At 33.8% G+C, this 26,874-nt stretch overlaps 2 protein-coding genes across 39 annotated transcripts in view; one reads left to right on the top strand and one right to left on the bottom strand.

The window, feature by feature from the left end:
* FUBP1 (far upstream element binding protein 1) overlaps positions 1-25,353 on the top strand; it is a 31,784-nt gene extending 6,431 nt beyond the window's left edge. Inside the window, exons 2-24 of one of the 35 annotated variants that reach the window (XM_081056722.1) lie at positions 386-476; positions 1,317-1,379; positions 2,191-2,229; positions 2,732-2,771; positions 3,262-3,311; positions 3,397-3,468; positions 3,597-3,654; positions 6,324-6,486; positions 6,584-6,682; positions 6,809-6,910; positions 7,157-7,259; positions 7,360-7,460; positions 7,858-7,999; positions 8,896-9,056; positions 11,410-11,561; positions 11,649-11,728; positions 12,375-12,404; positions 14,799-14,927; positions 16,496-16,570; positions 19,959-20,018; positions 20,099-20,244; positions 22,819-22,865; positions 23,770-25,353. In XM_081056722.1, the coding sequence (XP_080912848.1) occupies positions 386-476; positions 1,317-1,379; positions 2,191-2,229; positions 2,732-2,771; positions 3,262-3,311; positions 3,397-3,468; positions 3,597-3,654; positions 6,324-6,486; positions 6,584-6,682; positions 6,809-6,910; positions 7,157-7,259; positions 7,360-7,460; positions 7,858-7,999; positions 8,896-9,056; positions 11,410-11,561; positions 11,649-11,728; positions 12,375-12,404; positions 14,799-14,927; positions 16,496-16,570; positions 19,959-20,018; positions 20,099-20,244; positions 22,819-22,865; positions 23,770-23,800 (2,034 nt within the window). In that variant the 3' untranslated portion in view covers positions 23,801-25,353. Of the gene's footprint in view, positions 1-385; positions 477-1,316; positions 1,380-2,190; positions 2,230-2,731; positions 2,772-3,258; positions 3,312-3,396; positions 3,469-3,596; positions 3,655-6,323; positions 6,487-6,583; positions 6,683-6,808; positions 6,911-7,156; positions 7,260-7,359; positions 7,461-7,857; positions 8,000-8,895; positions 9,057-11,409; positions 11,562-11,648; positions 11,729-12,374; positions 12,405-14,798; positions 14,937-16,495; positions 16,571-19,958; positions 20,019-20,098; positions 20,245-20,477; positions 23,726-23,769 lie in introns of those variants that run through there. The other 34 variants (XR_013993823.1, XM_081056733.1, XM_081056742.1 and 31 more) reach the window with 34 other exon arrangements.
* Positions 25,242-26,874, bottom strand: part of NEXN (nexilin F-actin binding protein) — a 44,863-nt gene continuing 43,230 nt past the window's right edge. For 3 of the 4 annotated variants that reach the window (XM_081056763.1, XM_081056761.1, XM_081056760.1), the window contains 2 exons: positions 26,486-26,840; positions 25,242-26,392 (listed from right to left, as the gene is read on the bottom strand). In XM_081056763.1, the coding sequence (XP_080912889.1) occupies positions 26,379-26,392; positions 26,486-26,840 (369 nt within the window). In that variant the 3' untranslated portion in view covers positions 25,242-26,378. Of the gene's footprint in view, positions 26,393-26,425; positions 26,841-26,874 lie in introns of those variants that run through there. The other variant, XM_081056762.1, reaches the window with a different exon arrangement.

The following is a 26,874-nucleotide window of genomic DNA, read 5'->3' on the forward strand; positions in this document are numbered from 1 at the left end:
ACTATAATTTTAATTTGTCTTTGTATCATTAATTTTTTATGTGATAAATATTTGATAATATACAGAGGGTGCCAAAAAAATATATACACGTTTTAAGAAAGGAAAACTATTAAAATTGTAATGTTCAATATATACCGATAACACAAGATGAGTACATTAAGTCACGTTTGACTTCTGCAATTACAAGAGGTGCTCAAAGTGGTTACAATCAGCGTCCAGACACATGATGGCGAACTACTGCTTGAGCAATGTTGACCAGTGTCTACTTGGGTACTTTTTTTTGGCACACCTGGTATGTATTAGTACTATATGAGGAAATTTAGTACTGAAGTCGTGTAGTAATTATGATGCTATCCTTAATGATGGTGTGTTTTTGTTTTTTAAGATTGCAGCAAAAATTGGAGGTGATGCTGGTACATCACTGAATTCAAACGACTATGGTTATGGGGGACAAAAAAGACCTTTGGAAGATGGAGGTAATTTATAGCAATAAGTATTTTAATTGTTTTGCACAGTTTAGTTATAAAGTGATTTTTCAATATTTTTCAAATGTTCTTTTATTGAAACATTACTTTTATCATAAGGTTTGTAAAAGTGTAAGGTTTATATTGGCCTCAAAAGGAAAGGGGGTAAAAGAGACGTAGGGAAGGTAGGTAAAATGAGTCAACCAGACAGTTTCATCTTTATTAAAAAACATCATTTTCTTTCTTTTAGGATTGTGCCAGATTGACAGTTTGCACAGACAACTTGTTAATATACTGAAAAAAATGAAAATACATATAAAATGTTTAGGAGACATTTTACAGGTTTTTCTCATCATACATGAATTAATTTTATATGTTATATTTTCATTATTTTGCTATTTCGGATTTCACTTTAAAGGTTGAAGTTGATATAGTTTGCTACTCTAGTGTGTTGCAGGTTATACCATTTTTTTTGTTACTTTTTTGTTTGTTTTAGTACCTTGTTTTGTGTTTCAGGTTTAATTCAATGTGGCTTAAAGCTGTAGACTTACAGTGCCTTATATTTAAAAAAAACAATTGTTGAAGCTTCTGAACTTAGAAGTTGGCACGTTTTTGTTTTAGATTTGATGTATGAATTTTGATACAATTTCTTTTTGTCCTTTTATTTTTATTTTTTTTTACAAGGAGGGTTCTGAATGAGCCTATAGAATGTATTAGTAGCTTTTGACCAGGGGTACTTGGTTTTATTTAAGTGACTTTCACATTTATAGTGAGGTTTTAATATACAAAAAAAAATGAGCTAATGATGCTTCAGATGTTGTATGTAATGTATTCTTTTTATTTTATGTGTAGATGGCTCTTGGACAAGTCCGAGCAGTACAACACACTGGGAGGGAATGCCCTCTCCTTTTAAAGGCAGGAATTTTTATTTATTACCTGTGTTTAGTATGTAAACGTGAAATAAACCAGTGGATTCTTAAATGGACACAAGTATTTCTTGGATTATGTGTCTGAATTTTTGCTGCACAACATTCTGATGTTTGATCATTTAAGTTTGAAGGGGGGAGGAGCATGTAGTACTTTCAGCTATCGGTTGTCTATTCCAAGGTACGCATTGTATTCATCTGTGTAAAGGATGTAGATGAAGGTAGTCATGTAGTTGCTTTGAGTTTTTCTGCCCAAAGTTTATGCCTTGAAATGTTTGGTGAGGAATAATAGAACAGTTTAGATTGAGATTGCCTTGTAATGTGATTTTAAAATTTATTTTGCAAAGCTTTGTGGTCACTGTCAGATACACTCAACTTTTGATATGTCAAATTTTCACATTTTGATAGGTTTTTTTTCTTCCAGTCTTCAGTTCCTACAGTGGGAAGCATCATTAGCCTTTAGCATGTGATATTTTGCTAGTAACGGACCTAAATACTTTGTCTTGTATCATTCTAAAGTGCTTAACATACATTAAGGTCAGTGATTTGATACAATCAAAAAGACTTTTTGTTAAATGTCTGTGCATTTTTGAACGTGAAGAGAATGAAAGATGTAATTTTTGTTCTTTTCATTTACTAAGAGTTTGGCTGAGTTTTGGCACTTTTGGTTCATATAACAAACCATACCCTCAGCTATTTCAATAAATGTTTATACTGATATTTATTTTTGCTTGGGCAGGGGGGAACTAAGTCTTGATTGTACTTATTGGCAAAAAATTAAAAGATTCTTAATTTTGCAGATCAACCAGATGCTAAGAAAGTTGCTCCTCAAAATGACTGTAAGTATTTAGTTAAAGGTGTCCTAAAAGCTAAAGTAACTGGATTTTAATCAGGGTTTTGTTCCTATCTTTTGTTGGGTGTCTTTAATGTTAGTTGAAGGTTGTGAATATTCTTTTAGAATGAATTTCTTTGTAAATATGTACCTCCTATCTTTATGATCTCTGACTTCAATTACGACCGTGTATATATTAATAAGATTTGGCTGCAAAATTGTTTTACATTCTCAGTTTATTTTATAACTGTATTTCTTAATCTATGCTTGCACACCTGAAAAAGGACAATTTTTTTCCTATATCTTTGCTAGTAATAGCTGCCCTTAATCACTGATTTTTTTGCCCACTATCAATGTTAACTTAAGTATTCGGCATAAAATTTTACTGTTTCTAAGGTATTGTCTGTGTACTGGAAAGATTTTAGAATTGTTTGATAAGCTTGTATTGTTAAACATATGTGAACTTAAGTTAATATTTTTCATTTTATTTTTATTTAATTTTTTGGTAGCTTTTGGGACACAGTTACCACCGATGCATCAGCAGCAAAGGTATAGTGAAATGCTTTTCAAAGAGTACTTTGCAGTTTTAGTTGAACTGTATGTAAAAGCACAACCAAGTTAGTGTATGGTAAATATGTCTGCCTTTTTTTTTTTTTTTTTTGGTATATATAGTTCATTTCCTTCGACATAAGGTGATAACAAAATGATCATTTTTCTTTTTGAGTGAGATATATTTGTCATTTGGAAGGATGGGTGGAATTAGCCACGTTTTAGAACTAAGATGAATTAAAATAACTTCTTTGCAGCTCATGCCTTCAGACTGTTCCATCAACCATACCCTCCTCACTTGATGTATGTCCCCTTAATTAAGTTTCTGGCTTTACTTAAGCCATGTTTTGACTAAACGTGTGCCTGGAAACCTAGTTTAAGCCATTAGGAGCCATTAGACTTCTATTTTATCAGTCAAGTACCTTTTATATGTAAACAAATTATCTTTCTTAGAAGGAAAATGTTAGTTTCTGTTCTTTCTTATTAGCAGGTCTGTAATTACTGAAGAATACAAAGTTCCAGATGGAATGGTTGGATTTAGTAAGTAACCTAATTTTTAAAACTTGAAACATATAATCAAAACATACTTTACAATCTTTCATCAATAATTTTTTTTTCTTACTAGTAATTGGCAGAGGAGGTGAACAGATCTCACGCATACAACAGGAATCTGGATGCAAAATACAGATCGCTCCTGGTAATGCTATTTTTGCTACTTTCATACTGACTAGAAAACTAGCATATTTTTTTAAGTCACTAGTGAAAATGATGGTATCTGTTAATCTTTTGTTGGCCTTAAACTTTTTTGTTTGTTTTAAATTATAGACAGTGGTGGCCTTCCAGAAAGGTCTTGTATGTTAACTGGAACACCTGAGTCTGTCCAGTAAGTATGGAAATCATGCCTAAGACAGCTCCTTCTATCTGCTGAAGAACATTGCCCCTACAATTGAATCAACTTTCTCTATTAATTTCTCCTTTTCTAGATAATTTCTAATCACATACATGCATGAAAATCAATCCATCTTAACCAAAACCATCCCTGAACCCCACATTTCTATTTCTCGGCTCCCTGTTACAACAAAACTTAAAAAAGAGGTAGCTCTACTCGTTATATCATCTGCCTGTTTTCATTTTTGTCTTGAATGTGCACCAATCAGGTTTTTATTCTCACTGTTCCATTGAAATTGCTTTTCAAGATCAGGACAGGCCTCCACTTCATTCATCCTGTCAGCATTGTTTGACACAGTGGACCACTTGCCTAAAGACATCCATCTCCCTGGCTGCTCTTTCTCAGTCTTTCTTGGTTGTTCAGCCTTATCTTCCTGGCCTCTCAACGTGAAAGTGCCACAAAATTCAAAATTGTTACGATATAGCTACACATATTCTTTAGATGATTTCATTTACTCTATTGAACTTAACATATAGCTTTATGTGCTATAGATTTTGTGTACTCCTAAATTTTTATCTTTAGCTTTGATCTCTTTTCGTAAATTTCAGACTCATATTCACCTGCTCAGTACCTCCACTTGAATGTCTATTAAACATCACAAACTTTAGGTTGTTAAAAAGAGTAGTTGTTTTCCATCCCATTCCCAGCCTGCTTCTATTTTACTCATCTTATTCATCACATCTCAGTGTATGGCAAATCTGTTTTAATACTTTATCTTTCTCTTATGCCTCATTTTTCTCTTATGCCTCATTTATCTATAAGCAAGTCTTTTTCATATTTTCTTCATAATTTATTTGGAATCCAGTCTCTTCTTGCCACTAGCCTATATTGTAACACGTCTCCATTCTTTTTACCTTGTTCGACAGTAGTCTATTTTTACAATAGTATAGCCATAGTGATCCTTTTAAAATGTGAATCAGTTCATAACACAACTTTGCTCAAAATCCTCTAATGCTTCCTGATTTAGAGTAAAAGTCAGTGTCTTTATGATGGCCTACTTTCCTGCCATCTTTCTCACTTCATTTTTTACCATTCTCCCAACTCTTGTAGTCTCATGTAACCTCTTTCTAGTCTTTCAGCACTCCAAGCATGTTCTAAAATAATTTATTTTTTAAAGATTTTATTGGGTAGGGGAACAGGACTTCATTGGGGTGCAGTGTGTACTTCCAGGACTTTTTTTTTTTCCAAGTCAAGTTGTTGTCCTTTCAATCTTAGTTGTGGAGAGTGCCGTTCAGCTTCAAGTTGTTGTCCTTTCAGTCTTAGTTTTGAAGGGCGCAGCTCAGCTACAGGTCCAGTTGCCGTTGCTAGTTGCAGGGGGCGCAGCCCACCATCCCTTGCGGGAGTAGAACCGGCAACCTTGTGGTTGAGAGGATGCGCTCCAACCAACTGAGCCATCCGGGAGCTCAGCAGCAGCTCAGCACAAGGTGCCATGTTCAATCTTAGTTGCAGGGGGTGCTGCCCACCATCCCTTACGGGACTCGGGGAATTGAACTGGCAACCTGTGGTTGAGAGCCCACTGGCCCATGTGGGAATCGAACAGGCAGCCTTTGGAGTTAGGAACATAGAGCTCTAACCGCATGAGCCACCGAGCCGGCCCCCCAAGCACGTTCTTATTTGGGTCCTTTGCATTTCCTGTTCTCTGGAACATTTCCCCCCAGGTATTTTCTTTCTTTTTTTTTTTTTTTTATTTATTTATTACTTTCAGGTGTACAAGACAAGGTAATACTTAGACGTTCATCATTTATATCCCTCACACTGTGAACCCCCCTCCCCCCATCCACTATCCCTCCGACCTCACACTGAACCATCACATTATATATATAAAATTATAGTTGGCATTTATTAATGTTTAGCTTCTGGTGTACAATGCCATGATCAGGTGTCCACAGTATCCCTGAGGTGGTCTCCCAAATAGGACGCATGTCCATCGGATACCCAACAAAATCTTTACAACATTATTGAATACCTTCCCCAAATTAATTTTCAAAAAAAACCCTGAGGCCCCCAGGTATTTTCATTTGCCTCCCCCACTACTTCACGTCTTGACTCAATAGTCTCTTCATCAGTAAGGTCTCCTATATCTATTTTGCATAAAATAGCACACCTCCACACACGTTCTGTCATCATTATTCTGCTTTGATTTTCTTTATAGCACTTCCCAAATGACATGTAATTTATTTAACGTGATATTTTTACATATTTAATGAAGTTAAGCCATGCCAGCAGAAACCCTGTGTGTTTTGTTCAGTGCTATAAACCCATTACCTAGAATAGTACTTAACATATAGTTGACATTTAAGTATTTGTTGAATGAATAAATTTTAACATTTAAGTGACCAAAGTGATCGTTTAAAACCATAAATCCATCATTTAGTTCTTAATCAGCTTCATCCTGAGATAATTTTAGAAGTAGTTTCTTTTTAGAAATGTTGGATTCTCAAAAATATTAAAAATGAAATACCTATAAAATTTATTGAATTAAAATTCAGCTTTAAGCCAGCTAAACTGGAATTGGACAGGGTACCGGATTATATTTTGTATTTCTCTATTTAGATAAGTTTTTGGGTATGCTGCAGCTTACTTGACTATTGATTTGTTAACAGATCAGCAAAACGGTTACTGGACCAGATTGTTGAAAAAGGAAGACCAGCCCCTGGCTTCCATCATGGTGATGGACCAGGAAATGCAGTTCAAGAAATAATGATTCCAGCCAGCAAGGCAGGATTAGTTATTGGAAAGGGGGGAGAGACTATTAAACAACTTCAGGTATTATTATTTGTAAAATGATTACTTTTCATCGGTTTTGAAGCCAGTTCCTTTCTGCTCTTCTTTTGTTAATACATATGGTTTTTATGATTAACAGGAGAGGGCTGGAGTTAAAATGGTTATGATTCAAGATGGACCTCAGAACACCGGTGCTGACAAACCTCTTAGAATTACAGGAGACCCATACAAAGTTCAAGTAAACTTAAGTTTATATTTTACAAAGAAGGATTTGGGGTGGGTGGCAGAATGACCAAAATATTTATGAATAATTACGGTGTTTCGAGACATGCCTTCTAAATTGGGTAATGTTTTTCTACTTTAGCAAGCCAAGGAAATGGTGTTAGAGTTAATTCGTGATCAAGGTGGTTTCAGAGAAGTTCGAAATGAGTATGGGTCCAGAATAGGAGGAAATGAAGGAATAGATGTAAGTAAGAAATGGTTGTATGCTAATTAATCCATAATATAAAAATAAGTTTTTTTTCTGTTTTGTGTTCCATAACTTTCTCTGATGTATACTTCCCCCCCCCCCATTTTCCACCTTAGAATACAATAGTATGTTATGAATCTTGTTATCTTTTCTGATGTAAATCATGCTATGTATACTTTTATGATTTGAGGCAGATTGATTTTCAGGAAATAGCTCCCTTAATACTTGGTCTTCTTTGCATAGGTCCCCATTCCAAGATTTGCTGTTGGCATTGTAATAGGAAGAAATGGAGAGATGATTAAAAAAATACAAAATGATGCTGGTGTTCGAATTCAGTTTAAGCCAGGTGAATACATACATTTTCTAATTATTAATAGTAATTACTTTTGACTCTCACACCTTTAATGCTAAATTAATCCAATTTGTTTCTTTGTTTGTTTTTGAAGATGATGGAACAACACCTGATAGAATAGCACAAATAACAGGACCTCCAGACCGATGTCAGCACGCTGCAGAAATTATTACAGATCTTCTTCGAAGTGTTCAGGTTCGATCGAACGCTAATATTTTCTTTGTTTTGTTTTAATTTAAAAATTTTCATTTCACTAAATCTGAAAATGTACCACCCTTTTTTTTATATCAGAAGCTGTTTGATAGTAGTTTATTAATAACTAGAAAGTTTTAAATTGCTTTAAGGTAGACATCTTGGAGCAAGAAGGCAGCTACGTAAGTGTACTACCTTATTTACTCCAATATAAAAAGAATAAATGGTTGTTATTACTGGTTGATTTTTTTTGGGGAGGGGCAAGTCATCTCTCAGCTTCTCTAAATTTCTGATTTAGGAAAATTAAAGTTGAGGAAACTAGACATGTAATAATTTTATTGTGGAAAGAAGAGTATATTTCTATACTGACTTTGTTTCTTCTTGTCTTTCCCCTTTTTAGGCTGGTAATCCTGGTGGACCTGGACCTGGTGGTCGAGGAAGAGGTAGAGGTCAAGGCAACTGGAACATGGGACCACCTGGTGGACTACAGGAATTTAATTTCATTGTACCAACTGGGAAAACTGGATTAATAATAGGAAAAGGCATGTCTTTTAAACTCTTGATGTTTTAAAGTGGGATTAAAAATTCAACATATCACCAAATTTTTCTGGATGCTATTTCTGCTGTTATTGTAAATAAGTAACAGTGATTTTTTTCCCTGGGCTATATTTTAGTAGAAAAGTGTTCTTAATTTTAAACATCAATGAAGGACCTTATATATACTTAAAAGAGTAGGTTTGCATCACATTGGCTTCTAGAGAAAGGGACCAACAGTTTAATTATTAGTGTAAGAAACTTTTCTTTTGACCCAAAAGTGGTTTGGGTATTTTTTGTTTACTTGCTTTTTTCCTGACTCACACGTTTTTAAAATTTCAAATTTTGTAATAAGTATGATAGTTTATATTTACCTTGCTTGTAAAAGCAATTTAATTGAACCAAATATTTTGATAAGTTATAGACCATTTTAAGATTGGGTACAGAATACTAATTTATGCCTTAAAATTTAAATATATTTTAAGAGAAGCATGAAATGCTTTATATAATTTGATTTAAAGGGTAAAATAAGTGGAAAATCCTCATAAAATATTGGCAGGTGGAATACTGGCGAAAACTTTTAATGGCCCATTTAATTGCGACCATTTTCCCTTTTTTTAGTTTATTGAGGTGTGATATTAATATAAATATGTATGCAAATTTATAATTCAGTATCTGTATATTCTATTGCATGCTCTATACTCAAAAGTCTAGTTTTCTTTCGTTACTGTATATTTGACCCCCTTTGCCCAATTTGCCTTTCTCCCTCTCTCTAGTTACTATTATTCTGTTTGTATCTATGAGTTTGTTTTTGTTTTGTTAATTCATTTACTACTTTCATTTTCTTTTAAGTAGCTCTTGTATCCTCTAAATCTTTAGAGAAATTACTGTGGTTTGATTTTAGGAGGTGAAACCATAAAAAGCATAAGCCAACAGTCTGGTGCAAGAATAGAACTTCAGAGGAATCCCCCACCTAATGCAGATCCTAATATGAAGTTATTTACAATTCGTGGCACTCCACAGCAAATAGACTATGCTCGTCAACTCATAGAAGAAAAGATTGGTGTGAGTGTGCTTTAAACTTCAATTTGTAGCATAGTCCCTGTTAGTTAAATGAGACATTAATTCAGATGCTCCTATAAACGCTATACAGAAAAATGTTAATTTCTAGTCTAAAATTATAGGTCTCATCGCATAATAGATACATAACAAACAAAAGATTTTCCAGTAATAAAAGTAACCTAATTAAATGTAGTTACATTTGTTCAGAACCTTATATTGGAGTGTACGTAAATAAGGATAGTATTACTTGCAGATGTGTTAGGGTTGGTGGAGGCTTATGGAACATATTTGAAGGATATAGTTATCAGGAATTCAGTATTTACCGTGTTTCCCTGAAAATGAGACCTAGCCGGACCATCAGCTCTAATGCGTCTTTTGGAGCAAAAATAAATATAAAACCAGGTCTCATAATAAAATAAGACCAGGTATTATGTTATGTTGTATTATATTATACTATATTATACTATATCATGTTATATTACATTGTATTATATTATAAAATATATTTTATACCTAACTTTATATTAGGATAAGCCTGGGTTTAGTGTTAATTTTTGCTCCAAAAGACCTCTTGGGTGCTTTCCACCACTACACATAACACACACAGTTCTAATCAGAATGTCTGGAATAGAAACCATCATCTAATTTTAGAAAGACATTCAAGTGATTCTGATGCATGGCCAAACTTGGAACTTTTTCCACTAGAAAAGTGTGCTGGTGATAGTACCCGAAAGTATGAAGTCTTGATTGTTGTTTCTTGTAGATGAGGTAAAAGTGCTTTACTGTGTTCTTTTACTATGAAGAATTAACGTAGGGTATGAAGCATCTTAAATTATTACTAATAATTAGAATTTCTCAGGAAAATTCTTCTTGATATTTGCCATGCTGTGGATGGGGTAGGGCGCAAAAGAAGTTTGATACTTTCTCTGTCTGCTTGGGAAGACAAAAATAGATGTACAAAAAATACTTAATACATAAAATATACACAAATACTGTATGGATAATAGTGTAATTGTACAGAGACCTGAAGGAAATAATTATGGACTTGAGAATGGCAGAGATTGGTGCCAGAAAAATGATTGGTTTTGAATTTTACTATTCTTAACATGCATGGATCAGGATTTCTTCTGGATTGATGGGCAAACAAGATAAGTTCTAGAGAAGCAATTTAATGTAGTGGTTAAGAGCATGTTCTCTCTGGAGTCAGGCTATTTAGGTTCAAAATACTCTGAATCACTTACTGACTGTGACCTTGAGGGTCGTTGTACTCATCTTCGCCTCATTTTTTTCCTCTGAAAATGAGTATTTTCATTTCCTTCTAGGGTTGTAGGGATTAAATGATTGAAGTGTGTGTGTATCAATCAGAGTGCTTAGTGCATAGCCCTCTAAAAATGTGACTTTTTCATTAATCCTGTTTTACTATTTGGAAAGAATAGGTTATGGATAATAGAAGTGAAGGATAATGACAGCAATTAGGGACTTAACGAGACAGGTTAATAAAAGGGACTTTAAAAATCATGAACTTTAGTTTTATTCTTTTGTGCTGAGAAAATTGACAACCGAATGTAGTTAAAGTATTTTTGTCTGAAATGTCACATGGTCAGTATTAACTCCACGAAAGGAAAGGAATGTTTTAGAACAGTTAAATTTAATGGTCTTTACAAGTTGGATTAATCAAAAGAGACATCAACTAAGCATTTTTCATTATGATATGGCGTGATATGGATGTGAAATCCTGATTTGCTAAATAAATTATAAAGGGAATTCTCATGGATTTAGAAAATTGTGATAAAGGACAGAGGAAATGAAATAAAGTATTGATCTAATAGGTTTGGTGACAGAAAGGTTGTGAGGTGGACTTCAATTTGTTGAGTGAGAAATAGTTACATTATTGGTAAAGTATTCAATAATTAGTTCACAATATAACAGCTAAGCAATTTGGGGAATATATTGTCAAGATGGTTGTCTGATTATTGTTAGGGTAGATACAGAGAGAGAAGAGCTAAAAATAGGAACTGATATTTGATAAGCTTCCATGATTAATAATACAGGGATACTAGTAAAAAGAATTGTAAAAGGAAAGGAAAACAGTGGAAAGGGGAATAATCCTAAAAAAATGGAAGTAAAGGAAATGTTTCAGTTTTTGCTAATACTATTGATTTTAATGAATTTTATATGTCACTTCAGTATGGTAGCGTTAAGATAGTTTTTGTAACATGAATGAGGAAATGAAGGAACATCTAGAATTTGCTGCTTGTAGCTATGTACAGGGTAGAAATGAAACGTTATTTGGCCTTTGAATTGTTCAGCTATTACTGTTTTTCTGATTTTTGTGTGTCTTTTTCCTTTTCTGCAGGGCCCGGTAAATCCTTTAGGGCCACCTGTACCCCATGGGCCCCATGGTGTCCCAGGTCCCCATGGGCCTCCTGGGCCTCCTGGGCCTGGAACTCCAATGGGACCATACAACCCTGCACCTTACAATCCGGGACCACCTGGCCCTGCTCCTCAGTAAGTATTGAGTTTGGTTCTGTGCTTTTCCCCAAAGTTTCCAGCTTTGGGTAAATTGTATTTTTATATTGATTTCTATCTTTTCAGTGGTCCTCCAGCCCCTTATGCTCCCCAGGGGTGGGGAAATGCATATCCACACTGGCAGCAACAGGCCCCTCCTGATCCAGGTAAAAGATGATTGTCATCCCTGTGTAATCTGTATTGTTTGTCACTCCTGTTACATTCTTAAATTTTCTAGCGTTTCTACATTGTGTGCATTTTCTGCACTTGTTTCATTCTTTCAGCAGGAGTTAGTTTCTGGTTCTTCCACATTGTATAAGACTGGCGTGAATATGGCCTGTTTTCATGGAACTTTATTCAACCTACATTTGGCTTTCTCTACTTTAGAAGTTACACAGCGAGAGTGCTAAAAGCTAAAAGAAGTACAATATCTTAGGTTTTAGGTACCAGTGCTGTCAGATATATATAATATGTTAAGAGTGTAATGAAATGTTTACTATTATACTTGGCATTAAATTCCTAAATTCTCAGATAAGATATATAAGTTGTCTGTTTTAGAATTCCTGAGATAGTAACTATACATATTAGTAAAACTTAGGCTTTATTTAATATCTGCATGTTAGAAATCTAAAATACACTTAAATATTTTCTCTGCTCAAATCTGGATTTTATATATATTACATTCTATTCTATTCTATTCTTGCATCTTCTCCCACTATGTAGTTTTCTTTCCACCGTGGTAATGGGGCATTCATCGAAACCAATTAACATTTGTTTATGATCCTTTTTTCTCACCTACTACCTACCTTTTAGGCCTCTTTCACTGGAGTAGTTTCAAGGAAGGTACTGAATTATGGATTCCTTTCCACACTAGTATATTTATATTTAAAAAAACCAAATGATTGCTCTAAGTGAAATTGTTTTAGTGAATTTGATTAAACATTCTGGGATTGAAATGTGGCCCTATATTATAACATACTTAAATTTCATAGAAAGTGTGTTCTTTGGAATATGATGATACAATATGGAAGTCAACAAAAAATCACAACTTCCACTCATTCAAGAAACAACTTGAGTGTTAGGATCTGGGTATGCAAAGACGAGTTTACATTCTGTAGCAGAAGAGTGCGTTCCAAGTGTTAGCGATACTGTAATGGAAGGACTTAACAAAAGAAGGGTCCAATATGATTATAGTAGTCTAAAGTTAGTCTTTTAAGAACGAAAGGACTTTTTTTCCCTCTTGTAAGCTAATTGGGATGGTGTGATTGAGCAGAGGAATCACCATTTAAGAGATTCAAGAGTTTGAGCAAGTTGAGGGGCAGGTTTATATTGGGTAACATGGATCTGCAGGACTGCACCTCTAAGTACTCTGTAGGTAGGTAGCATGATGAAGAAAAATTATGGAAATAAAGAAGTGATTTCTATCACAGTCTCGTTTTCCCACTTGAAGTAGTAGTGAAGTCACCACTGTAAGAAATGGTTAATGAATAGGGTTTCTAGCATTGCCTTTGGGAAAGAAAGAACCCATTTAGCTGAAAGATACCAGTTAGTGTTAGATATTGCTTATATTAGACTTAGCATTATGTAAAAACCAAATAATTTATTTAAATGGAATTGTTTCAGTGAATTTCATTAAACATTCTGGTATTTAAATATGGCCCTATATTGACAATAAAATCAATATTCTGAACTAAAATCTGTTTCTATAAAAATTTAATGAGTTGTTAAGGATTTATATAAAAGTCAAAAACTTAGACTTCAAAATGAAACTGATGTAGATAAATCCTAGTCGTCCAACTTCCTAATTGTGGTATAGCAAGCAAGTTTTTGAACCCCCCTAAATCTATGTTTTCCTATATATAAAATGATAATACGTAAATGAATAAATGTTATGTTGAATGAGTATTAGTAAGTTCTCAGTATATATTATATGTAAACATGAGGCTGGTTTTCTTTCTTGTGACTTGTACCACATCTTTTTATTTTATCGTTGCTTTAATGCCCTTTTAAGACTGGTTTTCTTATGTGAAGTTCATTCAGTAGTACAAGTACCACTTTCTCTATCCACACATTGGTGTCAAGTGAAAATATTTGTGTTAATTAGTATACAGTTAATGACACTGTTGAGACATAAATATCCAGCATAGGAAAGCAATGCATTTATTACTTGAGGAAGGTTAGGAGGGTGCCATAATGCCTTATAACTGTATCACCTTAGAAATTGCATCACTTAAAAATCCTTTTTTTTTTTCAAATTCATTTACTTTTATTAAGCAGCTGAGAATTACTGCCTGTTTGGGACAGAAGCTATAAACAGATTACATATAGATATGGACTTATGAACTCTGGCTAAGGAAATTACATTTTTCTTGAGGAAATAAACTAATAAAGATATACCTATAATATCAAATGATATTTCCAGTGTAAAGTATAGAATCAATAAGATTTATGTTTCTGACAGAGGTCTCAAGCTGTTAATGCATTGGTTGATGCCAGGCCCAGATATGAGCGTGACAACTTCTGAAAAGTACAAGCAATTTATTGGCCATAACATAAGTGTTGGAAAAATATTGACAAAGAGGGAAGATGAGGCTGGAATGGAAAGGATAAGCCCAGGGGAGACCTGAAGACACTAGGGAATAAATGAAGAATTTCAAATAGGGCTATGACAAGTTTATGCTTTAGGATAATCACTGAAATACGATGAGATGAAATATGGATGATCTCTTTCTGAAATTTTTTAAGTTGTCTTTTTATTGAAGACAGAGTTCATAGTTCTAAAATAATTGTTTCTTTTTTGTATAGGTTAGTGCCTAGAAATCCTTTGCTTTAGTCATCTGCCACATAGAACTGCTATGCTTGAGGCAAAACTAGTTTAGAAAAAAACAAATGCATAGGATGGACGGTTTCAGACAAAGCACTGGATTTGGAGCCCAAAGATCTTTTTTCCTATCCCAATTCTGCCACCCATTAGTTTTCTAGGACCTGGGAAAGTCACTTACTCAGTGAGCTTCAGTTTTCTACACTAAAAGCTAAAAATGACAATGAAATTAATAATAAGATTTGAAAGTTCCCATTTACTATTTATTTCTGGTGTCCAAAAATAAGTATTTTGGGGTCTATATATTTGGGAGAAGGAGGTATGTGTTTGTGTGTGTGTGAGACTGAGTGAGAGAGAGAGAGAGACAGGGATTGATTATGGACTTCAGATGCAAACGTTGAACTTGTTTATTCCAGCTAAGGCAGGAACGGATCCAAATTCAGCAGCTTGGGCTGCGTATTATGCTCACTATTATCAACAGCAAGCACAGCCACCACCTGCAGCTCCTGCTGGTGCACCAACTACAACCCAAACCAATGGACAAGGTAACTATGGTAATTAAAGAATTTATTTTTTTATATAAAAGTGAAAACTTGTGTTTGGAATTATCTATGATATGTATCAATGTATAATACCTAAAAATTCCTAATGTTCAGTTATAGCTTCAGTAAGCAGATTTTCTTTTTAAAGATAAGTTACTTTGAAATAATTGCGAACTTTCATACGTTAGAGAATAAGAACACCAGATAACCTAGCTGTTAGTGTTTTATCCCCCTACACTCTCACCCCCATTTGGTCTGTTACCCTCTCTATCATGTGTCCATGTCTGTTATCTTTAGTCTTTGTCAGAACCAAGCTGTAGAAATGATGCCCTGTTAACCCTTGAATACTCTTTTTTGTATTACTCCAAAATTCCATAACCATCATACAACCCTCCACATCAGTTAATCAACATTGATATGTAATTACTGTCCCAGTGCATAACCCCTAATTCTGATTTCACCATTTGTCCCAACCATTTTTATCTATTCTGATTCAGGATCCTATCTGGTAATGTTTTTTGTTTTTTTAGGTGTCAGGTCCAGGTCTATTTATTCTCACCAATCAGGAATAATCCTCAGTATTTTTCATGTTATAAACAAGTACAGAACTTTTGTTTTATAGGACCAATCAATCTAGGTCTCTTCAACCTTTTGTCATGAAGATGAGGTCATGATCATGAGGTCCTACTTTCCAAATGGCAAGACTACCTCAGAAATGATATGCTCTTCTTAGTGCATTACATCAGGGTTCATGTAATGTTGACCTGTTTCATCCCTGGAGATGGTAACCATGGTGACTTGGTCATATTGGTGTCTGCCAGGTTTCTATATGTAAAAATCACCCTTTTCCTTTTTGAAGTTAATGTTTTCTGCAGAACTAAACTGAGATTATACCACTATTCTCTTTCTCATTCAACTTCTACCCATTATCTTTAGCCTTCATTGATTAGCAGCTGCCCGATTCAGCTACAGTTAAGTTGGTAATTTTTATTTCACCATTCATTTTACATTTTATTAGTTGGTATTTTACTACTGTAAGGAAGAGCTTTTTTTCCCTTCCTATTCTTTATATGAGTACAGATTCCTTTTTATTCAATAGATTGTAGACTTATTTTAATGATCAGATTATCCTAGATTTGGCCAGTCAGGAGTATTTTCAAGAAGGCTCCCGTATCCTTTTGACATGCCTGTCATTCTGTAAGCACTTTCTTTTAAACTATATATTCATTCCACCTGCAATTACCTTCTTGCTTTTTCCCTTTTGATGTTTACTCATATAATTGGTGAAGGCCCTGGTATCCTCGGCATGTTTCCTTATTTGACAAGTGGATTTACTTACCTGCTCAGTGTAACTATTCCTCCCAATGCACAGACCACTGACTCTGTCCACCAGCTATGTGTCCCAAAATCCTGTGTCCCCAGCAGGAATGCCACTGTCACACAGCACCTCCTTCTTCCCTCACTCCCATGGCAGGCCACTTCCAATTCCTCCACTCAGGGAACAGAAGGAAAGGGCCAAAATTGCCTTTTAAAAACCTTAATCTAATTTTTTTATGTTTTTATTGAACAAGGAGATCAACAGAATCCAGCTCCAGCTGGACAGGTTGATTATACCAAGGCTTGGGAAGAGTACTACAAGAAAATGGGTATGTTTCTACATTTCTTTTTTTATACATTAAATTGAAACATTTAGTAAATATCACTACAAGATTGAATATTTTGATAAAATCATGTTTTGTACCATCTTTTTATTATTTTGGACTTCTTTCATTGATTTTTTTTTTAAGATCTTAAGGAATGAAGAGAATAATTGAGCAAAAATGCATTCTAAAATTACTGAACTTTCAGATGTATCAAGGTCATTACAAATAATTCTAAAATTTGTGGTTACAAAACAAGGAAACGTTTTTCTTTCTAAATCCATTTGTCAACCACTTACTAATAGATACTAAAAGTTTCCCAACTGGCACATGACATTGAATATTACCTATATTTTGTCAGAGTCAGTTTTATATATGTTAGTAGCCTAAGTGTCATAGGTTAAATTCTGGAGCAAAAATTTGTTGTGTGTGATACTACAGTAGTGTCCCCCCTGACCCGCAGGGAATACATTCCAAGACTCTCAGTGGATGCCAGAAATCAGAGATAGTACTGATTTTTTCCTGTGCATACATACCTGTGATAAATTTTAAATTATAAATTAGGCACAGTAAGACATCAACAACAATAACTAATTATAAAATAGGACAGTTACAATTCTAAGTTAAAATAAGGGTTACTTGAACACAAGCACTTGCAATACTGCGACAGTCAATGTCATCACTGTTAAGTGACTTAGTGGGCAGGTAGCATGTATGGTGTGGATATTCTGGGCAAAGGGATAATTCACATCCTGGGTGGGATGGAGTGGGACGACTCCAGATTTCATCACGCTGCTCAGAACGGTACGCAATTTAAAATATGAATTGCTTATTTCTGGAATTTTCCATTTAATACTTCTGACCACAGTTGACTGCGGATAAGGGGCTACTACTGTATAATCACCTAGATACTTCACCTTATCCTTCTTTTGACTTTTTCATTTTCTACCTCTTCCCCGCTGACTAAAATTCTAATTGTAGAAATGGTGTGCTAGACTATCTTGAATCCTTTGTGGAGAAAGGTGGTATAGAAATAACTTAAGTAACACTATGCTTGACTGAAGATCATCTTTAATCCCCTCACCTTTTCAGTGTGTTTTTCTGTAGCACAATGATTAAGTTTTAATTTTACGAGCAAAGTTGAGTGATTCCCTCTTACATGTAAATCTTACAGGAAATTATGTTAAGTTGTCAAGTCTAATGATAGGTACAAGGTCAATTTATTTTTTCCTATCGAAGTTATTTTTGTAAATGATTGGTTGCTTAACTTTGTCCTTAAGATCTTTTTGGTCTAACCACAAATAAGAGACCTTAAAGCATAAAACTAACACAGTTCAATCTTTGAGATTTTTAAATGGAAGGAAAGGAGTAATAAAATCAGGGATACAAAGATCTTTATCTCCAAATCTAACTCCCTTATTTGGCGAGGCTGAGTTTTACTCTTCCAGTGGCAGAGCTAAGATTTCCTAGGAATCTGGATGTCCTGATTCCTAATTCAGTGCCCTCTATCAATGAGGCAGACTGTTCCAGCTTTTGAAGCCTAATTACAGCTTTTCGTGTTAAGAACTGATAATTCCCACCAACACTAAGTTTGTCATTGTTTGCTTATTAGTGAATAAACTTCTGTTGAAACGTGGGTTCAGTTTCTTAGTTTTGTTTTAAAACAAAAGTTTTCTAGGATTAATAGTAAGAATTTAAGAGAAATTCTTAAAGGTGAGATTCTAGAGGGTTAAAGAAGGAAATTTTAAGTCATGTAAGGAATGGCAGGAAACGTAATAAGTAAATACCCTAATGGGAACAAACAGGTTTTCAGAATCAAGACAGGCAATTCCTATTTGGAAGAGGGTAAGTGGAAAAAGTTTGACTTGGGGGAAGCCATTACAATGTTAAGCACTGATATGATGGACTCTTTAACTTCTAGCATATGGTAGGTACCTTAAGCCTAAAAGAGGGGAGAACGGTTGCAGGAAAGATGCCAGTGTATATAGAGATAACATAGCGAAAAACTATTCAAATAAGGCTGGCTCTTGGTTGTAATAATACAAACTCTAGAGCAAGTCTTACTTCTTGAATGAAAATAAATTAAATTATATACATTGTAAAGCTATTGATATATGTGAATATTAGGTATTGTTCTTCTAAAGCAGGGGTGTCCAAACTTTTTTCAACGTTTTTCACCAAGGGCCATATGCGGTAAAATACACAAACAGCCAGGCCACTCATTCGAGGTGAAATACGTATTGCCTCACCTGGTTTATTAAAGTAAACTAAATATATTTTTGGAATTTGCTGTGGGCCAATTAACAATGGATCATGGGTCACAGTTGGCCCGCAGGCCGCAGTTTGGACACCCCTGTTCTAAAGTATAAACTAAATTATCTGGCGTAAAAACAGTTTTTGAACTGAGGAAAAGAATAAAGGGAGCAAGTTAAGGCCATATTTGAAAGGGGCAGAGAGGAACAAGAGGCTAGGGGAGAACCAAGCCATAAGGAGATTAGATAGGAAGAGTTCTTTCATTACTCACAACCAGGCAAAATCACATTTAACTTCTCAGCCCGGAGGAGTGGAATGAGTTTTTCCTCGGATACATTCAAGATTGTAATGTCAGATGTTGATGATTTGACTTACCAAGTGTTTTTGTTTTCTCATGGGGATACAGGGATATTTGAGTTTGGGAGGGTTGGGGGCGACAGGGGCATTTGAGTTTGAGGAATTTTCTTGATGCATCTCTCTGTTTCTGCCATCTTCTATTGTTATTTTTAACTCTAAAATGAGTGTCTCTTAATGAGATTTGATTCCTTCTGAAAACCTGAAGTGGAAATTGTTGCTTTCCTAACCAGGTTTGGCCTCAAGTCAGTGGGCCTTCAAGTGTGCAGTTTGTAAGAGACATTACGTGGTTTTATTACTGCTGGTATTGGGATACTTGGCAGTTACCTAAATATTGAAACCTGCTTCAAATTTGCTTGAATTGTGTCTTTTCATAAGATCAAAATTATAAACTGTCACCCTTTTCAGAAAAATAGGAGAATTTTATGTTCTATGGGATTTCTCTGTACTTTTGCTGATAGAAGAGAGTTTCTTGCATTTTTAATAAAAATGCAAACTCAGTTTAGAACATTAATAGTTTATAAATTCTGTAATGGAATCAACATCATACCTAAATCTTTACCTTTTTTTTTTTTTTTAGTTAAAACGATGTAGATTTTTTTTTTATTAATAGTGATGATTAGTATAAGGCAAAAAAAAGTCTTTTTTTTTTTATTATTCAGAGTAGTTTTGTGACACTGGTGAATACTTAAAACAGGAGCAATTCTGATCCTCTGTGCTTTTGTCTTTTATAAGATGTACCTAAGTAGATACAATTTTGTATTAAAATTTAGGGGGTTTTTTTTAGGTCAACAAGGGCAGACACAGGATTATTCAAAGGCTTGGGAGGAATATTACAAGAAGCAAGGTATTGTCTTTATTAGAAATGAGATTCTTTGGGGCTTTTAATTGTGGTTACAGCAACAAAATGTTTCTGTTTTCTCAAAGGTCAAGCAGTTCCTGCTCCTACTGGTGCCCCTCCAGGTGGTCAGCCAGATTATAGCGCAGCCTGGGCTGAGTACTATAGACAGCAAGCTGCCTACTATGCCCAGACAAGTCCCCAGGGAATGCCACAGCACCCTCCAGCTCCTCAGGTATAATATATTTGCTAATGTGTTGAAAACTCCAGTCATGTTTTCTGCATGTTTACTGTTTTGTCTGTTTGGGATTATGTTTGCCTTTTTAATTTTTATCTGGCAAAGTATAACTAAATGAAGGACTGTGGTGTATTGTTTGGGTTTTTTTTTTTTTTTTTATGCTTTTGGCATCTGAGTGCTGAATATTTCTATAATGCCTTTGATTTAAAAATTAAATTTTTTTCCCCCAGGGATTTGCAAATCATGCAAGAAGCCACCATCATTTATATTAACCAGTTTTTCTTTCTTAAAGGATTCACTCCTGAGTTAGCTCCATTTAAAGGATTTTCTTTAACTTTTTGTGTATTTCTTATGTATCTCTTCTGCACAGGGCCAATAATAAGAAGTGGACAATACAGTATTTGCTTCATTGTGTGGGGGAAAAATACCTTTGTTAAATATATGGATGCAGACGACTTGATGAAGATCTTAATTTTGTTTTTGGTTTAAAATAGTGGTTTTTTTTTTTTGGTTTTTTTTTTTTGAAAATGTACAAAATATCTATCACTACTGATAGGAGGTTAATATTTCTGTGTAGAAATGAAAATTGGTTTGTTTTTAGTATTTAGTGTAGATGTACACATTCCAGCAAATGTATTTGCAACTATTATGTGGTCAATGCTTTGTGATATAAATGTACTTTTTCAATGTATACTTTCACTTTTAAAATGCCTGTTTTGTGCTTTACAATAAATGATATGAAACCTCCTGTGTCGGTAAGTTGGATATGTGGGTATTTAAAAGATTCATAATTTCTTAGCAATGATAAATTAAGATACATATACACAAATATATAAGCTTTCCCCATGAAATATTAATTGAATTTTTAAACACTGGCATGTTTTTTCCCCCTTGCAGTATAGTAGTAGATTGGAGGATCTTTTCCATTTATTGTATTTGGCTGTTTCAGCACAAGTAATCCTGATATCTTCATTTTTTTCCTTCTGTTTGATTAAAAACTGCATGTGTGTACAATGATCTTTTGGCATACTTCCATTGCATTAACAGTGAAATTTCCTTTTATACATGACCACTGTTTCAGACCTGTACTGCTGCTATAACAGTTAACCTTTCTGTTCTTAATTTGATAATTACTTGATTTCCAAGACTGTTTCAGCATAACTAATTTTAAACAGTTTTCGGATAGTGAATAATGAGTAGTCTAATAAGAACAGTTTTTTCATGTAAAGCAACTCTTTTCAATGTATACAATATTAGTATGTTTCTTTCTAAATTTAGGGTAGAAAAGTGAATAGTATGCAAAAATATAGTTCATCTGCCATTGAAACATTATTGGGGTATGGAAATGTTCAAGCTTTTTTCTTTTTCTTTTTTTGCAGTATAGATAAGCTTTGTTTTGTAAATGCACAAGTCCAGTCATTGAATCAACTTAATTTTTTTATGTACTTGAAATCATTTTATTACTCTATAACACTCATGCTGAAGTTCTAATATTTTGTTGAAATCCATTGTTTTACTCTTTGCATATTTGTTGGCTCTTTGCATTTTAATATATTAGACTACATGCAAATACAGTCTGTCTTGCCATTGTCTGTTGAAGTGCAGGTTTGATCCAGCCAGTATAGAACTAGCTCTGTAGGGGTGAGGAGGACTGTGCTGTGTATCATCCTTGATTGTGTTCCTTCAAGGAGCATTGCACTGTAAGTACATCAGAATGACAAATTGATGAACTGCAACAGTATCTTTTTGTCAATGTTCCACATAATGTAAATGCCATACTTTGTGTGAATATTATGTTGGAATACAGTGCTGATATCTTGGAAAACCATAACTGCTTCTTAATTTAATATAGAGTAATACATAGGTCTGTATTTTTTTTTAAGTGAGCTTAATGGGTAAGTATTTTTGATATGCTTTAGCTATAGCTAAAGAAAACTGATCATTAACAAAGTTGAATAGTATTACTCATTGGTGCTCCTAAAATATATTGTTTTTCAGTGTAAATATGCATATCTTATATAAATAATGAAAGACTTGAAATGTTTCATCACACAGAAGTGGTTTTCAGTTTGCAAATAAATATATTAAGCAATGTAGCTGTTTTAACACCATAAATATACTTTCATTGATGGGGAGCACCATTTGTTGTTCTGAATATACTATAAAGGAAGATGTACAAGGACATGAATGTTGAGATTACTTATAGGGCAGAAAATTAGCAGTACAGTTTATTGTAGATAGTTTGAAATGTTTTTGATTGCTTTATAGAATTTAGAGTGACTTCCCTTATCCTTATTTAGATATGGATATGTAGTTCTAGTTTGGAGTTTAATAGTTAAGGAGTTTGTTATCTTTAAGAGTAGGGTATTGACATGAATAATTTCAGTATTTTGCATGATACTGTTTTATAGATGACCTTTTAGGAAAGTGGTGCATTTATTAATTAAATTGAAGAAATAGTTCAGTTGGATTCAATATCATAACTCACAAATTGGAGGCTGTTGATTTTGATTCATTTAAAGTTTAAAATCTTTATTAATTGCAAACAGTGCAATTATTTATACTTCACAGTGCCTTCCCAGACCTTCCACCTTAGGTTCTGCTGCAAAAAGCAACAGGTAAGCACAACCTAAGGACATATATAAATAAATATTTCAGTACATTAATGTTGTCCCTGTGAGGTTTTTGTGGTTGTGTATTCAAAAGCAATCTGCTACTGCTTCCCCAAAATGTATTTTGTTATTTATGCTACCTTTTCAGTGGAAAGTCTGTAAGTTGTTCAAACAACTGGTTACGTTTCTGGGTAATGTTTTTTATTTTTTTTATTAAAACAAAAAAGAATGATGAGTAGATTGCTGCTGTAATTGAACTTTATCCAGACTTTTTGTAATCTTTTCCCAGATATAGAAGAATTGTTAAAATTAAGACAGGACGATTACAAAGACAATAAAAAGATTTAGGAAATCACTTGTTCAGAAACTTCAACAGCCTTCACAGTCTGTTTAAGATTGACAGGACGTTGTCTTTGCCCTCCAAAGCTATGGAGTCTTTATTTTTTTTCTTACTCTTGAGCTATAGTCATTCAGTAAGGACATTATGGATGAGAGTTCTATTATGACATTTTTTCTTAGACAATTCAGTTTTTGTAACTTTTATATACACTGAAAAATGAAAAAATTATGAATACTGGCAGTATGTTTTCATAAAAGGCATGTGCATCAGTGAAATGTTAACTGTATAGCAAATAACCTTTCATAATCTGAATAGCAACCAATATTTCTCTGATTTATAATACTTTAATAACTGACACTGCATTTATTTTATTTTTTTGCCAGTTTAAAATGTTTGTGTGTTCTTATAGATTTTAACTGGTACATATTTTGAGTTAAGATGAATGTATTAAAGCAGCATCATACCAGTTTTGTTTATTCGATTTCTAAAATGTGCTGATCCTTTTAAAACTCCTGCTTATTTCTACAACAAAAAAATATTCAAAAATACTGCCTTCATTTTCACACACAGTGCTGAAGATGCTGCAAGCACCAAATCATAGCTCATAAAATCAGGTCCTGAGATAGTTACCCATAAAGAGGAATCCTTTGAGTGTATGCCATTGGTGAGCCGATGAGCATGGACCATAGAAGGGCTCAATGTAGAAGGTAAAATTGGCGAATCATAATTGAGAACATGAAATGTATTCCCATACATAATATGGTATAGGGTGTAATGTACCTGCTTTTGATCACTTTTCATTTTAAAGTGCTATTCACTTGCTCTTAAATGTTCCGTGAACTGTTAAATTTCATAAGTTACGAGTTACTGCACCACATTTATGTGTGTGTATGTGTTTTAATAGTCAATGATAGGTATGTTAAGATTGGTAATATAAAGGAACTCTTTGAACCTTAAGAGCTTGTCAAGTTTTGGTTAGCTGTAGTTTGCATTTTTATAAAAGAAAATATAGATGAATGCCAATAGATATTGGGGCATTGTTTCTATCATGCATTTTTTGTTTCCATTACCATAAGCCTTCACTGATACTGCAAGCATTTTTAAATGGAGCTAATCTTAACCTTGATATAAATGGAAAGCAGAAAAGGTGAGCCAGTTGATTTGAATGCAATGGATATTAGGACTGGTAGAAACAATGTTTAGATTGAAATTGAACTGATTTATTTTACTTAGCACTTAAAAAACTTGACAATGTTTTTTTTTTTTTTTAAAGATATCTTAGTGTGATGATACTTAGAATTCTTAATGGTTTGATGTTTCTTTTAGAAATTAGAAGTATGCTTTTATTTTTAATTAATGAAAATGGTTTTAATACTAAAACTAGTGATTTAATACTAGTTATTTATAAACATTGTAAACTATATCCTTAGACAAATACCTTGGTAGTAGTTAATTCATAAAGGCGGGTTTGGGTTAGGAGTAGTAGAGTACCTTAAGAGGGATATAGAAGTTTATGCAGAAAGGATGACATTTCATTTGTGATTACTCTGCCAGGAGAATCAGTTCTATCTGCAAAGTTATCTGTTGTCTAGAGTAGGGATGTAGAAATTACTAATCAGTGAGGATGTCTTATTTTTACTTTCTGGAGATTTTGCCTCGTTTTAAAATGTGTTTTATCAGTACCTAGTTAAAGACAATTTTGACTCTTAAAATAACCTTATTTTTTTGTTTAGTCACTTGAGTTTTCTTGCCACAGTATAAACTTCTGAGGGAATTTTTAAATTGGCGCTTCTGAGAAGCAAATAAATCCCAGGGTTTTATTTTCTTCATTGATACCCCTATAGAAACTCTTAAATGTATTTGCGCATATATCTATATTTTTTCTTATGCATGCTCGATGCATTTTCGTCCTGAGAAAAGTGTTCTCTACAGAAACTACCCGTGTGTAAAAAGAAGATTGGCTTAAAATGGCTACTGTGATGGGAACAGTGTCTTAGGGAGATGCAGCTTGGACTTGAGGTAAATTGAATACTTTACAAACTGTGGTTTAGAGTTTGCTTTAATGACATTGTATGTAAAAGGGTACATTATTGCTGTAATTTTGTATTGATTATGGTTTTTGCAATAAAAAATAAATGTACATTGATGAATATTAAAAGGGAGTGTTTTGTCTCTTTTCTAAAATACTGAAAGACTTTTTTAATATAGAAGTTACTTTATTATGGTTTACATTGTAAAATAAAATTGTCTTCCAGAAAATTAAAATATAAAACAACTTGATAATAGAACATGAAGCTAATTATTTACAAACTCATTTTAAATACCAGATTAAAAATTGAAGATTGTGCCATTTTTTCTCCTCTAAATCTAATCCTCTTACATCTTGAAATCTTCAGTTATGTGGAAAGTTTTCTCCTGTATGAACTATTAGTACATAGTTTCTTGTTAAAATATAATTTGTTCAGGCAAGGTTGGTTACAACATAGATTTGCTTTATAAGCTTGAATATATATTACACACATTTGAAAAAGTACATTTAATATTATTCTCAACACTCAAAACTCTGTTTAGGCAGTGGTTTCCATCCAGTTTTTTCTGGCAGTTGTTTCTTTAAAATCTTTAATTTTTTTGTTTTTCTCTGTGCTTCCCTTTTCCCATAAAAGGAATGACACCTTCCTCCCTCATTTATCTGCTTTAGAAAGACTGAAACTACAATGACCAAAATGATGTACTACTAGGAAAAAGTCCCACTGAAATTGATAGGTTCCAAATTCATTAAGTCTCAGCTATTTCAGACTAATTTTAGGTATAAATAGCTTATAAATGGCATTCTTTCATGCAAAATACTGTGTTCTGTTTATGATATTTTTAAAAATAATTGCTGTAAACTTAACGGGAAATACATAGCCTTTATAATAGGTTCTGATATAATAATTGAGTAAATTTCCTACTTTCTCCATTAAATACACATTAACTTCTATTGCATAATATGGCAATGAATCTGATGCTCATTGGAAAGGAAGAAGGTATTCTTTAGACAAGCTCGTGTTTTGAAGACTGTTAGGAAAGGAATAAGAAGTCAACAGTAGCACTTCTGGTTTCCTTTTTTGGCCCCGCCACAGAAAAGATGTAGTAAGAAAGTTGGAGGGAGAGAGTGTTCCAGGGAGAGGGAAGGGAAGCTAGTAGTCGTCAGCTAAAAAAGAGAAGAAGAAAAGTGATTCTTTTTAAAGGAAAAAAATTGTTTTAATAGAATAAAAGTATTAGATTAAAAGTGATTAATTCTTACTTTCAATGGTAAGAATACAGGTACTAGCTGCAGAGCCTTTATTGTTGACTGCTTTACACATATACTCTCCTTCATCTTCTGGGAAAGTTTCTGGTAAATAAAGGCAGTAAGTTTCTCCTCTTTCAATATATTGATAGTCTTCTCCATCCTGCAATATTTCTCCTTCAAACCACCATGTAATTTCTGGTTTGGGTTCTCCTGTTACTTTAACAGTAAATCTAACTGGCTCACTGTCTACAACCGATGTGTTTTTCAGAGGCTTTTTAAACCACGGAGCTCCTGATCTGGTTTGCTCTTCATCTTCAATAGTGGAGCCATTCATGATGCTACCCTCTTCTTCTTCCTCTTCTTTTTTCTATATTAAAATAAATTGTCATTAATACTCCAGT

The sequence above is a fragment of the Rhinolophus hipposideros genome (genome assembly GCF_964194185.1).
Source record: "Rhinolophus hipposideros genome assembly, chromosome: 8".
NCBI classification, from domain to species: Eukaryota; Metazoa; Chordata; class Mammalia; order Chiroptera; family Rhinolophidae; genus Rhinolophus; species Rhinolophus hipposideros.